The sequence below is a fragment of the Ictalurus furcatus genome, chromosome 8 (assembly GCF_023375685.1).
Source record: "Ictalurus furcatus strain D&B chromosome 8, Billie_1.0, whole genome shotgun sequence".
Classification (NCBI taxonomy): Eukaryota; Metazoa; Chordata; class Actinopteri; order Siluriformes; family Ictaluridae; genus Ictalurus; species Ictalurus furcatus.
Window position 1 is genome coordinate 16,922,528 of NC_071262.1, and position 14,461 is coordinate 16,936,988.

The following is a 14,461-nucleotide window of genomic DNA, read 5'->3' on the forward strand; positions in this document are numbered from 1 at the left end:
GGTCAACTCTTCAAAATTCATTGGCCTCTTATGTAATTATCATTACAAGAACATTTGACTTTTCAGTAACAGGAAGGATTATAGGTCGATATATACTTGCAGGAAGACACCTACAGGATAAAGATTCATTTATCTTCATTATTAACCATGTTACTGTGGTCAGCAGTGGATCTGGAGCCTATCCCAGGGATACCGGGCATGAGGTGGGAATACACATTGGGTGGTAGAGGACTGAGATGCAAGGTTGCCAAGGCCATATGATATATCGTGCAAATGGAGCCCTCTGCTGCACCCTTAGGGCTTTAAGAAAAAGGAAGTACACTTCAGTGAATCCACCGCTGCCTTAGGCAATTTTACACAATCATATGGGCTGAGAGAAAGAGAGAGAGAATGAGTGAGTGAGAGAGAGAGAGAGAGAGAGAGAGAGAGAGAGAGAGAGGTGTATTGCGTAATATCCGGACTTTGAGTAATACCTACTTTGATGTAAGTGACTAACTACTAATCAGACTACTGCTCTGTAAACATTACAAAATACAGAAAATTATACTAATAGAAGGAATTGTGTTTATCATTTCGCATACATTTTTGTGGACGGCTGTTTGAAGTGAACTTACCTTTATCGCCAGTGCTGTAGGTGGCAGTCATTTAGTCTGATAGTGAAAGTCTGTACTCACTCACATGTCTACCTCAAACTAAAGAAGTAGGCTACGTCCGTGAACACACAATACCGTACTAAGCCGTATTAGTACTATTTAGTAGGGTAGTGTGCGTTTTTGGTTCTAGTCATAAGTCAGACCGTGTGGTGTTTTTTCCCCTCCTTTCTGAAGTTGGTTGGTTTGCTTTACATTTGCTAACAGACGAGGAACTTGTCGCTGTCATCAAAACAAGCCCCTTTTTCAACAAGTGAGTATATTAGACTCTCGATAACTTCTTGCTGTGCTCATCTTATTCTTGTCTCTGATGTCCTGGTGACTTTTTGAAGTGGAACTAAAATGATTTCCATAGATCACACAGATTTGGCAATAAAGTTGAGTGGATTTGATTTCTTGTGTCATGAAATAGTAGATGATAAAGTTGTCATTCTCTATAGGCAAGCAGTTTCCCCACTGTTCATTCGTTATTTCTTAGTTTGTTTAGTATACAGAAATTGTTCACAGTTTTTCCATGAAGCAACTTCCTCTCTGTTTTAGCAGCAGGACAGAAATCGTCCTTGAAGCTGATGTGCAAGCTGTGTTTAATTTTCCCTAAACATGGAAATATTGCTATCTGGAAAGAAAGAGAGAGAGATAAAAACATGGAGGGAAATATGACTTAAATGTTATTTGAGGTTATAATATTAAATCATAATCATATCATCACTGGGCTTCATTCAGATAGAAAGACGACAGAAACTTTGGATGAGTCAAATGGCGCCGTATGCAATCTATAGTGCACTAGATAGGGTACAGGAACCATTATTTCACACCCTATGTAGTGCGCTCCCATAGGGAGGAGGAGGTCAGTGGCGATTCGGCCCAGTCCGGACTGTTTAAGGTAGCGTTTTAGAGGCGGGCGGGTGGGTAACTGCTGTATACCTGCTCTGTAGTGAGCAGAGTAGCTCATTTATATGCTAGCACGTTTACAAAAGATAACAGATTTATAATTTGTGGCTAGAGGTGTTACGGTTTTAAGTTTTTCATGGTATGATGACCTAAAAAAATGTCACGGTTTCACAGACTCACTCTGTTAATCGACCATTTCAAACCACACAAGCCAAGCAAAAAAAAAAATCTTTATATATTGTGTATATATAATCAAAAAGATGACCTCTTTCTTAGAAATATATTTCTGAGAATAACTTTTCCATAAAAGTCAGGAAGGGGTTTATATTTTGGGGGAGACAAAGTCAGACACATAAGGGAAGCGAAGCACTGGAATAAGGAACTTGATAAGGCACATAATAATAATAATAATAATAATAATAATAATAATAATAATAATCCTTAAATATATATTTTTTTAAATCAGTATTTTGAAGTCAGCAGAGGTAACCCTCTGATCATACATGTGACTAACTGTGAAACTGAGATGCAATTCTTAATCCAATTTACAATTTAGGCCCTTCACCCTAGCCAATTTTTGTTTCCTAGGGTCCTCGTGAGCACCCTGACTTCCCTGAGCTCTTGGAATCCAGTCCCTTTACAGCGCCACTACATAATTTGCTACAATATAGCAAAAATAAAGACCTAAATGTAACTATTTTTAGCTGTAAAGCAACTGGTGGTCTCCCCCATCTTTTGAAAGAACTGTAGCATTTTCCCCAGAAATAATAATTTCTTTTACTTAAATATAGGCCTTCACTTAACATTGACAAGTAATTAATAATAAATTCAGAGGTCCCACGTTATAAGATGACTTGGTAGATATTTTTATATGACTAGGGATAGTAAGACAGTACCACAGTGCTAAAGGCCTGTTGGAAAAGCAGTAGAAAACAATACAAGCCTTCAGTGTGCTGCAGAGACGACATATTTCCTCAAACAGGACTGCTCAGTGTTTTATTGTCTTTATTAACTTAATCAGATATTTTGTACTCTATATTTTTTTTTTAAAAATTGTTCAAAGGAAGTTCGGTGACATTTGGTGGTTTGGTGGATAAATATCCTGAGAGAGGTGAAGGATGCATTTTCAGAAGCTGTTTAACTTCCACGATTTCAATGGGAGTACATCACCTCAGTTAAAACATATTGTAAATATTGTGAAAGTTTTTTTGTGGAAATGTGTGTTGATGTTTTTTTACTGATGCTACAGTGGAGTGTTTGGTGCAGAACACTATAGTGGTGAAAGGAACATTACAACAAGACATGTAGTCATGGATCATAGTCAGTGTTAGCCAATGAAAGATTTCCAGCGTTAATCAAAGAGTAAATCTGAGTGATGTTTTGTCTTACTATTTGATTACACTATGTTGTGTTAACTGTGCTATGCATTAGTCTGGCTATCTAACTACCTAAGCCCCTTCAAACAAAGCCCATCATTGTCCTTGAACAATATTCACAGTTTAACCAGTGCCTGTTTCATTTTTAACAGCTACCAGAGAAACTTATTATTTGTTGTTTCCTAATCCCAAATTACTAATTACCAGTGTTCGTTGTTACTCTCCACTTGTTTTATTGAAGCCGCTGTGTATGATTTCATAGTTGTTGATGCACTGGCAATATTCCTAATGATAATAGGTGTTTTGCAGGATATGATCTCAGTGGCCAGGGTGTTTGGCTATGATTGGCAGGTTGCTTTGTGCTCAAGACTATGGCAGCACTATAGTCTATGGCATGCGGTTAAACTGGCTGCTAATCTGCCAGAAAAAGGCTTGCAGGCAAAGCTTGGGATTGTCTAATTTATAAAGATTGGAGAACAATTACATGCTGTCATGGGATTTCTTTTTCCTTAGAAAAAAAGGTGGGTCTATGTAAGGTTGGAAAATTACTGAAAATAACAAACACAATATGTGTTGAGCATGGCATAAATGGCTACTTAGTTACTCTGAGATGTTTGCTTTTGGTTATTATGCAACACTGACCAGACACTGCCAGCTCAGTAAACTCAGAAAGGGCAGGACTGTTCTGAGTGTACACAACAAGAAGGCTATCTTTTGATTTAATGTATTTACTTTTTTTTTCTTCTATTTTCTAGTTATTCATACTGAGAGTCCATCCAAGGCCGAGGTTTTATTTACAATAGGCACTTGTGTATGTTGCATAAACCATTTAAAAACACATTATTCAGTATAGTAGTACAAACGCCACATTATGAAAAGGCCAAGATGTTTTGGCATGATTTAGCAGAGTTAAGTTCTGTATATCAGTAGACACTGTGAAAGTTTAGGTGTGTGACAGCTGAGTGAGCATGTAAAATCAAGTCGCTTTCCAATGTAAACAGAGGTGTAAGATAGCAGTTCCAGTAATAAAGCCATGTTGATAAGTAATGGGTTGTGGTGAGTTTCATATACTGTTGTAAAAAGCCAGCCTTCACCAATCAGCTCCACATCCTGCAGTCACAGCGATATGCAGCTTTGTTGGAGAGCCCAAGGGAAATCAGTCACATGTGAGTTTTGATGGACACTTTAAATGACTTTGGAAGGTGCTCTGGTTTCTTTATGGATGTTGGTTAGCCTTCTCAGTTTATTTATGACTGGGTCTATTTATGAATCTTTAAGTGTGTTAGTGTTGTAGGGCACTAGCTACCTTAGAACAGCTACATCTCAGGTTAATATTGCCTGTTATCACCCTACACAGGGTGATGAGTTATGTTTGGGAACCAGAGCCATTTGAATCATTTTATCTTTTTCCCTCCCCCAATTTGCTTCACAGAGGGTGTTTGAGTTGCACTAGTTTTGGTTGCTTTTCCTAATAGTTTGCTTGTGTTTTTATTTTACTAACTACAAACTAGTGTTTGCGTAATAGCATGCACTATCTGTATGGATGCTGAAACACGATACCGCATACAGCAGAGTGTCAGCGCATATCTCAGATTATGCATGATGCCTTTTCCAATGTCATCAGCACACTGGTGGACAAGGCACATGACAGTAGAAAGAGGCCTGGTTGTGCTCGGACAACCTATACTTTCAACAACCTATACTTTTTATTACTAATACTAATCACTTTGGCTCACTTTTTATTTTTCCTTTATTGCAGAATGCCAGTTTGCACACTATCTGTAATATACTCACATTTTTCTGAGCACTGAACGGAAAGATGACCCTCGAAAGAGATCAACGATCAGTGCAGAAAACTCTTAAAATCACCTGCTGAGAAGAAACAAAAGTTCCTCTTCTGTACTCTGACTATTTGGACGACAGATCTCATTCCTGATGGTGATTGATGGCACGTGATGGTACAATGGAGCTTGGAGTATTTGGCTGACACGTGCATGGCATATCAATGTCTGAAGGACAGGAGGAGGAAGTCTATAGAGAGGTTCCCCGTTTCCTGGTAGGTTTTGAGGACCATGTGTGTGAAGAACTGGAGTGTGGAAACATGAACGTTTCAGAACCTTATGATGAAGAGGAGGAGGATGACGATCTGGTAAAAACATTACAGTTACTCAACTTAAGATGTGGTCAGGAGAGAAGTGTAGCTTTGGGAAGGAAGTAGTACGCAGTATACAACTAGGGATGGGGGATATGACAAATATATCACAATTTATAGAGATATTTCTACATGATAAGTATTACAATATATAGATTATCTATGAAATTTCCAGCAAAATACTAGTGTTTAAAAAAAAAAAAAAAAAAAAGCTGTGGAAAAGTTTTATTTAATGTCTATAAACATGAATCATTTTACACTGAAAATTAGGGGGGAAATAAAAATCTGTAAAATATAGAATTTTAAAATATTTAATACAAAATTTTACTATCCAATCATATTGCTCAGCCCTATATACTACCACTATACTACCAAATCTTTACATTAAGTGGTTATTTAAAATCAATACACATAAATAGTTGGAGGGGAAAAAAGCTTGATAACTTTACCATAGTACAATGAAAGCAGTGACAATATTGTACGCTCGGCTCACTCACTATTCCTTTGCAATTGAGCAAATCTTTGCAGAACTTGATTTACCATCAAATATTGCGATACTATCTAACGCCATGTTTTCACCCACTGACCTCAGGCTTCAGAGCGTCAGATTGTGGTAGGAATCTGCTCCATGATGAAGAAGTCCAACTCCAAGGCTATGACCCAGATCATGGAGCGCCTTTGTAAGTTTGAGTACATCACTGTGGTCATCTTCCTTGAGGACGTCATACTCCATGAACCAGTGGAGAATTGGCCTCTGTGTGACTGCCTCATCTCCTTTCACTCCAAAGGTAGAACACACACACACTACATTTGAGTACATACCAATTAATATTAATACTTAATTAATAATAATCCTGTTGCTGTAATTCATTGTTGCTTTTTTTCATTGATGTGAAGGATTTCCCCTGGACAAAGCAGTGAGTTATGCCAAATTAAGGAACCCTCTTCTCATCAATGATCTCAACATGCAGTATTTCATTCAGGACAGGTAGATCTGTCTAAATCTCCAGAGGCCTAATGGCATGCTATACATAAATTTTGAAATAGCCTTCTGACCGCTGAATATTGGTGGTTTTAGGAGAGAGGTTTACCGCATTCTAAAGGAGGAGGGCATTGACCTGCCACGTTATGCTGTATTGAACCGGGACCCTGACAGACCAGAAGGTAAATGCAATGTATCCAAAGTACATGAAGATATCTTCACTTTCTGGCTCTCAAATGCATGTGATTTGTGTTTGTTTTCCCACATACATAATGACATATAACACTATGAATATATACCAATCAGCCATTACATTAAAACCACTGACCGGTGAGGTGAATAATGTTATCTCGTTACAATGGCAACTGTCAAGGGATATATTAGGCAGTACATGAACAGTCAGTTCTCGAAGTTGATGTGTTGGAAGCAGGAAAAATGCGCAGGTTTAAGGATCTGTGCGACTTTACCAAAAGTGGTCATGGGGGCCCAAGGCTCATTAATTAATAATAATAATAATAATAATAATAATTGAGTGTATTATGTGTGTGTGTCAGAATGTAACCTGGTAGAAGGAGAGGACCATGTCGAGGTGAATGGGGAAGTGTTTCATAAGCCTTTTGTGGAGAAGCCTGTCTCTGCAGAGGACCACAACGTGTATATCTATTATCCGACTTCAGCCGGGGGAGGCAGCCAGCGGCTTTTCAGGAAGGTGCCGTACTGTCTATCTATCCTCTTTACGTCAGGAGTATTTGGAATGTGTTTGTTTCTATTACCTCTTCCCCAGGGAGAATTCTTTCACTGTGTTATATGTTTTAGATTGGGAGCCGCAGCAGTGTTTATTCCCCTGAGAGCACTGTTCGTAAGACTGGGTCTTACATTTATGAGGAGTTCATGCCTACAGATGGTACAGATGTGAAGGCATGTCTAACTTTATGTATATTTGTTGCTGCTTGTTTGACTAAATAGAAGGTTAAAAAGTTAAGTATTTTTGTCTCTGGTTGCATAAAAGGTGTACACAGTAGGACCTGACTATGCCCATGCAGAAGCTCGTAAGTCCCCTGCCTTGGATGGGAAGGTGGAGAGAGACAGCGAGGGGAAGGAAATTCGATACCCAGTAATGCTAACTGCCATGGAGAAACTTGTGGCTCGCAAAGTGTGTATGGCATTCAAGGTATGTTGTTGTATACCAACACTATTTTATGTCCACCATGGAAGTTTGGAGTCGAGTGACACTGATATCTGCTCACTGCAGCAAACCGTATGCGGTTTTGACCTCCTCCGAGCAAATGGCCACTCCTTTGTTTGTGATGTAAATGGATTTAGCTTTGTAAAGAACTCCATGAAATACTATGATGACTGTGCCAAAGTCCTGGGGTAGGTGAGGCTTTTTTTTTTAATCAGATGTTGTATATGATTTGTTTATTTATTTATCACATATTAGGGCTGCACAATTAATCGACTATTGATCGCGGTTACGATTTTGACTGCCCACGATTAAAGGAACATGATCGATAGAAAACTCCACTACAGATCAAATCAAGCGCTTCCTAAATTTGCAGCCAATCACCATAGAGTGGTGCAGGGATGACGTCATTTTGTAATGCTAAAACCCAGAAACGTGTTTAGCATTTTAGCGCTCGAGTTGCCAGTTTCACTGCAAGCTCCAGCGCTTGCGCGAGGGGAAATCATGACACTAACATGATGCTAAATGACACTACAGAGGTTGTCAGGGACATTAAACATCATCACGCCGAACAGGAACAGGAAAAAACTTTGCAGATAAACTAAGGGCTCTACAGTGCAACCATTTCACTCACGTTTGCAACTGAAAAGTACTTTGTGCGACTGTGAATAAATATTTATTCGCACCGGTGCAAGTGACCTGTTCGGAGTTGTATAATATAATCGGAATAAAAACTATAGGAAGTCCAAAATGCATCTACACCGTGCAACAGTTACTTTCACACTGCTTTTCCTCACCTCAGTCAACCGAACAAGTGTTTAAATACTGCAGAGAAGCCATTATGATGACAAGAGTAACACTGAACATCATCTGCTTCTCTCAACTTCCCAATCTCACAAACTGCCATGTATTAATGATCCCGCAAAATGACCTGAAATTTCACCTGCTCATGTAGACCCAATGTTTATTGTATTTGTTTACAAGGTGGAACAGGTTAACGGTTGTTTTTTGCATACAGTCTGTAAAATTAACTGAAAATATTAAATTTAGTTTATCACAAGGTAAATTAATTAGTAATGGCTTCATGGCTCACACTATGTTCCTAAATTCTGTCATAATTTACCAGCTCAAGTTTTCTCATGCCTACTTGTGCATTATATTGTTGGTAACATTAATGTACATCTCTTTAAAAAAAAAAAAAAAAAAAAAACAACAACTTCAACTGTGCTCCTAAATTTTTGTAATTATTATTAAAGAAATTGTCTTGCATTATGTTGTCACTAAAATCAATGATTAATCGTGATAAATAATCGAGATCTCAATATTGATCAAAATAATCGGGATTATCATTTTGGCAATAATCGTGCAGCCCTATCACATATTAACTTTCACCACATCTCATCTTAACATCATGTTAAATTTTATCATGCTTGAATACAATTTTAATGTACTGGTGTCACACTGAAATCCCTCCCACAGGAACATGGTGATGCGGGAACTGGCTCCTCAATTCCACATCCCCTGGTCCATCCCCATGGAAGCAGAGGACATCCCTATAGTCCCTACTACCTCAGGAACCATGTGTGTACTATTCAGTACATTTATCCATTTTACCTTGCGTCTCCTGTGCGTTAGTAAAACCATGTTAGTGAAGACACTGTTGAGTTCTCGAATCCAAAGAAGTGGTTGACTAATTTTCTTTAAAAGCAGCGTTGGCTGTATCAAATCAAAAGTTTATATAAATCACTCATTGTAACACGTTATTGTTTCTATAGTGACATCTAATCCACAGGGATTTGTGTAGCCACTGATCCACATAATCAAAGTCTAATAATAAACAGATTAGAAAATGTTATTTAACAAAGAAAAACATATCATTGTTGACATTTATGGAGGAGTTTTGGGTGTCAGCACTTTGTAATAGTCAGTAAGTTTACACATTCCACAATATTAATTGTAACTATTAAATGATGCTCTGTTGTTGATTTTACTATAATAGCATACACTGTCCTGTTTTTTACTTGGCTAGAAATTTGATAATGTGTTGTAGTTAGAATTTAGCATCATATTTTCTCCTAAACAGAGCAACCTTGAACCTGAAAAATCTTGCTGAAGGAAAAAAACGTGCATAAAAGTTGTTTTGCCCATAACTGAAATTCTACCCAAATTGTACTTACTGCATGTTGCAGTATTGGGCATGTTAGTCACACAAGTGCACATTATAAATGCCAAACAGTAAAATTCTTATATCCATCCTTTTGGCCTCTTCCAGGATGGAGCTCCGTTGTGTGATCGCTGTGATCCGCCATGGAGATCGCACACCCAAACAAAAGATGAAGATGGAAGTGAGGAATGCTTTGTAAGTTCCATTTGTGCATCTCATTTCATGACTGAGCTGTCAGCTATGGTATTATGTACCTAAAGTATGCGCCTTTCTCTCAGGTTCTTTGATCTGTTTGAAGAATATGGTGGTTACAAGACAGGCAAACTCAAACTAAAGACACCAAAACAGCTCCAGGTGGGTATAAATGTTAAACAAAGAGGGCTGGAAAGTAGAGGGACTGTTCTGGATTTAACATAATCACTGACATTGTATGCAAATTGCAAGCTATTTGATTTTTCTAGACATAAAAATTGAGCGGATCGTGGATAATAGCAAACACCCCCTCCATGCCATACTGGCCAAACAGTGGAGCTTCTTTTCCAGTAGGTTACGGCACCTTCACTGTAACAAAAAAGGGTACAAGAACTCATTCTTGCCCACTGCTATCCGACTCTACATTGAGTCAACAGCGAAGTTGAGGAGTTATGTGGACTTTGGAGACAATGGACATGTCTACTCATTTTGCATACCCAATTACTACACTGCATATTGCACAACAATTTTTGCATAGGATCATTGCACATTCTTACACACGCACTGCCACTTTACTTATGACTTTACCTATGATTACTGTACATTTTTATACACACATTACCACAACTGCTCATCACACATGTTTAATGTCCAGTTTTAAGCCTTCCAACCTGTAATATATTTCATACAGTTAATCTGTATAGGAATCTTGGTCTGTAAATTATTTGGAGAGCTATTTATATGTATATTTTTAATCTCTCTTATTTGTGGTATATTGTGAGTTTATTGTGCGTTTTTAAAGTCTTGTGAACTGTTAGGTCTTACTCCTCCCTGTTGTCCTTTGTTGTGACATCAAATTTCCCCTTGGGGATCAATAATATACTCTATCTATCTATCTATCTATCTATCTATCTATCTTTCTACTGTATCTATAAAGAAAGATGCTTATAGCCTTCGAAAACCAACCCAAGTGTGACAAGAAATACTGTGTATATAAACTAAGTACGTTCCTACTACTTTAGTGTTGAATACCTAATATCCATTCAGGTTTACATGTATACATATTTTGTATAATTCTTTTTAAAAAAAAAATTGAGCACTGCCCAATTTAATCTATCAACTCTCCAGATTATAGGCAAAATATTGACTGCATATTTAAGTCTGAGACATTGAGCTATATCCTTCGGATCACCTTTACATGGCCTCTGGAATGTTGCATGTGACGGTTGGGTTCAATCACAGCATGTAATATTAATGCAAACATAGCTGAGGTGGCTTGGTGGGGCCTTGCTGCTCCAGGGTCCCTGCTTCAATACTGGGCTCAGGTTACTGTGTGTATGGTATGTAGGTGGATTGGCTATGCTAGTAATTGCCCCTCTAAATGAGTGCTGGAATGTGGGTGCGCACATGGCATCTGGTCCCATGATGCTATAATGGTGAATAATTATGAATTGCTCCAAATGCTGAATCGTGCAATGGTTGTTTCTAAATTACTCTGTATGGTCATACTTTCAGGCTATGGTGAAAACCCATAATTGAAACTATCTTTGATTTGTGTCATCAGGAGGTGCTGGACATTGCCCGTCAGCTGCTAGCTGAATTGGGGCAGCACAATGACTGTGAGATTGAGGAGAAGAAATCTAAACTGGAACAGCTAAAGACTGTGCTGGAGATGTAAGTACACCATAAGTGAGCACTTAAGGCTAAGAGATTGATAGTAGCAGTGCATACCAAACCTATCACATGGCACTGAGCTGCTGCACATTTTCAGTAACACATCCCAGTGACTTCACCCCTATTTTACAATTCTTCTCCTCCCTGGCCAGTCTCTTTTCAACTGTCATGTCTCAACTATGCTACATTTACCATTTTCTATTTCCATATGTGTGGTGGTCTGGGAAACCCCATTAGCTGTTGTGATAGTTGAATTCTGACAAACAATTTTAAAAAAAAAGATGAAAAATCAGGTTTTAGCTAAATTGTTTTTTTTGCCCCTATAATGATACTTTGACACCACCACCTTAAGAAACCATAAATATGTTTCACTGAAATCAAGTGGAAATCATGTGTTTTTTATTTATTTTTTAATCATGCGTCCCGTATCTCCCTTCATTTGTCATATTAGCCTAAAGTCTGCCTAAAGTCAAAAACCGTGCTAGATAAGTGTGATTTCCTCACACAGTGAATTTCACAATTTGATCCAGTTTTTGTATAGCTACATACTGTAGCAAAATGGTCATAAGCCTAATCAGTTCAGATTATAATCAGATGCCAACCCACAAAATATCTACAGTGCTCTTGCGGCACAGTCGCAATTGGATCTTTACATGCAATTTTCACTTTTCATCTGAGATGCAAAAGAGATATTTATTTCAGTTCACAATCCCCTTCCTACCATGTGAAAGGTTTCCCCAGGTCACCACACATATATTAAATTATATGTATAGTCTTGGTCAGAAGCATTTTATGCATATTTCCTAATGGATGTGGAGTAATATCTTTGGGCTGTATTCACAGTTGGCAACTTAAGTCCAAAACATATGTGGGAACGTTCACAGGCATGTTCTGGACTCGCCATTTAGATTATGCAAATCACCTCCATGTAGTTCTCACCTCTGAGGTTGCCAGATTTTTCTTGAGTAGAAGTGTCTGAGATGAGTTTTTCCAGTAGCATCTAGACCACTGCCTTTAAAGGGGACCTATAGTGCAAAATTCACTTGTACATGGTGTTTGAACATAAATGTGTGTCGGTAGTGTGTGTACACAACCACCCTATAATGGTAGAAATCCACCCACTCTTTTTTTAATATTCTCTATAGATCATAAACAGTGTCTCAGAACGAGTCGTTCGCGTTTTCTATCCAACGTGACGTCACATTGGAACAGGCCCCACCCACAACTGGTGATGGACTCTGCCCTATTAGCATAGAACCTCCCCCAAGAGAGCTGCACACAGTCCACCATGTTCTTCGTGCTGGAATAGCTACCGTTATAAGAAGAATGTCTCAGCTTCATAAGCTTTGTAAGTGTTCTGTTGTTGGCTGTAAGAGTCTTCATGTACTCCCGGCATCAGAGCCACTGAAGACGCAGTGGAGAGTTTTTATTTTTTAAAGAAATATGCCCCAAAAAATAGGTAAATTCGTGGATATTTATGTGAATCGTTTTATCCCCGACTGCTTTGTGAACGAGGGTCAAAACAAAGCAGGATTTGCTGAAAAGAAGTACAAGCTGTAAAGACAGAGCCCTCTTCTGGAAAGGGGGTGGGGAGCAGCAGCTCATTTGCATTTAAAGAGACTCACACGAAAATAGCGTGTTTTTGCTCCCACCCAAAAAGGGGCATTTACAGCAGGGTATAATAAATGATCCATGGGGTAATTTGAGCTGAAACTTCACAGACACATTCTGGGGACACCTGAGACTTATATTATATCTTGTATAAAGGGGCATAATAGGGCTCCTTTAAACGCAAGCACTTATTTTTAAACTGCAAAAGAAATCAGCGATAGAAAATGCAGACTGAAGGAGGACATGAAATAAGATAAGACATTGAGTAAAATCTAACAAGAGATTAGTATATTGCCAGTATATTGCTGCATGAATAGTCCTAGTAGTAATTATCACATAAATTACTGCAAATTTGGTTTAACTCTCTCTTATTTTCCACTCCTTTGAATTAGCACTTGATCCAGCAATCCTATTTTTTTGCACTTTATTTTTTTGTGTGCACATGAACCCATATAAGATGTTGCCTATTCTGATGTCCTACAATGGGGGGAAAAAACTTTTTGTAGTCCTTAAAGGGATGATATTAATAAATAATTCATATCTTTAAGCATATTTATGTATTTAATACTGACCTCAAATGGCATTCCATGGATTTTCTTAAGTGTATTTACAGCCCAAAACATACATTTCAGCCTGGCATATTGTGATTACATCAAACTGTTAGATAGAGGTGCTGGTCTGAGGCTAAAGGCATGCCTTTGTTTTAGGTAAACTCCACTGAGCGTATGCAAATCATGTGCAACTTGTGAATAGTGTTTAAGTCTGTAGTTATGTTTAAGGTCTGAATAACGATGTGTGCCTAACTCTATATTCTGAAACCACGTAACTCTGAATACGGCCCTTTGGTTGCTAAACTACTTTATGCAGTATTTAATATTAAGTATTGCCAAATGTAATTTGTGATTTATGAGAAAAAGATCACTGTGCTATATCCCCCATGAGCTTAGTTTCTTATTCATTCCTCTCTTTTCTTTTCTTCCCCTCCCTCAATCTCTTCTGTCCACTCTCTTCAAAAGGGAATCCAGCCTGAATGATAATCAGTATGCACTCCAGACGTTCATTCATCCTTATGAAGGCCATTGAGTTCATAGTTATTAACCTGTAGCCTTGTATACTTTAACAACGATATAATACGGGTTCCCTCATTTGCAATAATTCTCTCCCAATGAGGACTCGTTTATGCATTTATGATGCATGTCACCTCAGGCATGTCCTAAATAACTGACTCCATTGCTAAAGAAACTCAATCCCTCTTTAATCCTTCATGCTTCATCAGCCCACTCCAAACAACACACTTGCTATTCATCACATAGTATCTTTGATTAATTAACACATTGATGGGAAAGCTACTTTTAGTGAATACTTGTATGACTGTAACCTTTAGGGAAGTGCTTGGTTTGAAATCAGGAAACGTCTGTGACAAACAGTTGTTGTAAAATGCCTTAAAACTTGTTCAATGTCAGTTTGGGATTTCTGCTTAAAGACTGACTCCCAACCAAGTATTAAAGCATTTTAGACTGTTGACTTCTGATAATCAGATGTTGGGTTAATCAGATGTCTGTCTCTTTATTTTGTATTCCGTTTGT

General features: G+C 38.2%; 1 protein-coding gene across 1 annotated transcript in view; it reads left to right on the plus strand.

Moving 5' to 3' along the window:
* Window positions 1-494: 494 nt before the first annotated feature.
* Window positions 495-14,461, plus strand: part of ppip5k1b (diphosphoinositol pentakisphosphate kinase 1b) — a 34,847-nt gene continuing 20,880 nt past the window's right edge. Inside the window, exons 1-14 of the mRNA XM_053631120.1 lie at window positions 495-903; window positions 4,677-5,066; window positions 5,662-5,857; window positions 5,967-6,057; window positions 6,148-6,233; window positions 6,606-6,760; window positions 6,868-6,969; window positions 7,061-7,222; window positions 7,304-7,425; window positions 8,714-8,815; window positions 9,507-9,593; window positions 9,677-9,752; window positions 11,155-11,264; window positions 13,892-13,915. Coding sequence (XP_053487095.1) covers window positions 4,923-5,066; window positions 5,662-5,857; window positions 5,967-6,057; window positions 6,148-6,233; window positions 6,606-6,760; window positions 6,868-6,969; window positions 7,061-7,222; window positions 7,304-7,425; window positions 8,714-8,815; window positions 9,507-9,593; window positions 9,677-9,752; window positions 11,155-11,264; window positions 13,892-13,915 — 1,457 coding nt within the window. The 5' untranslated portion in view covers window positions 495-903; window positions 4,677-4,922. The remainder of the gene's footprint in view (window positions 904-4,676; window positions 5,067-5,661; window positions 5,858-5,966; window positions 6,058-6,147; window positions 6,234-6,605; window positions 6,761-6,867; window positions 6,970-7,060; window positions 7,223-7,303; window positions 7,426-8,713; window positions 8,816-9,506; window positions 9,594-9,676; window positions 9,753-11,154; window positions 11,265-13,891; window positions 13,916-14,461) is intronic.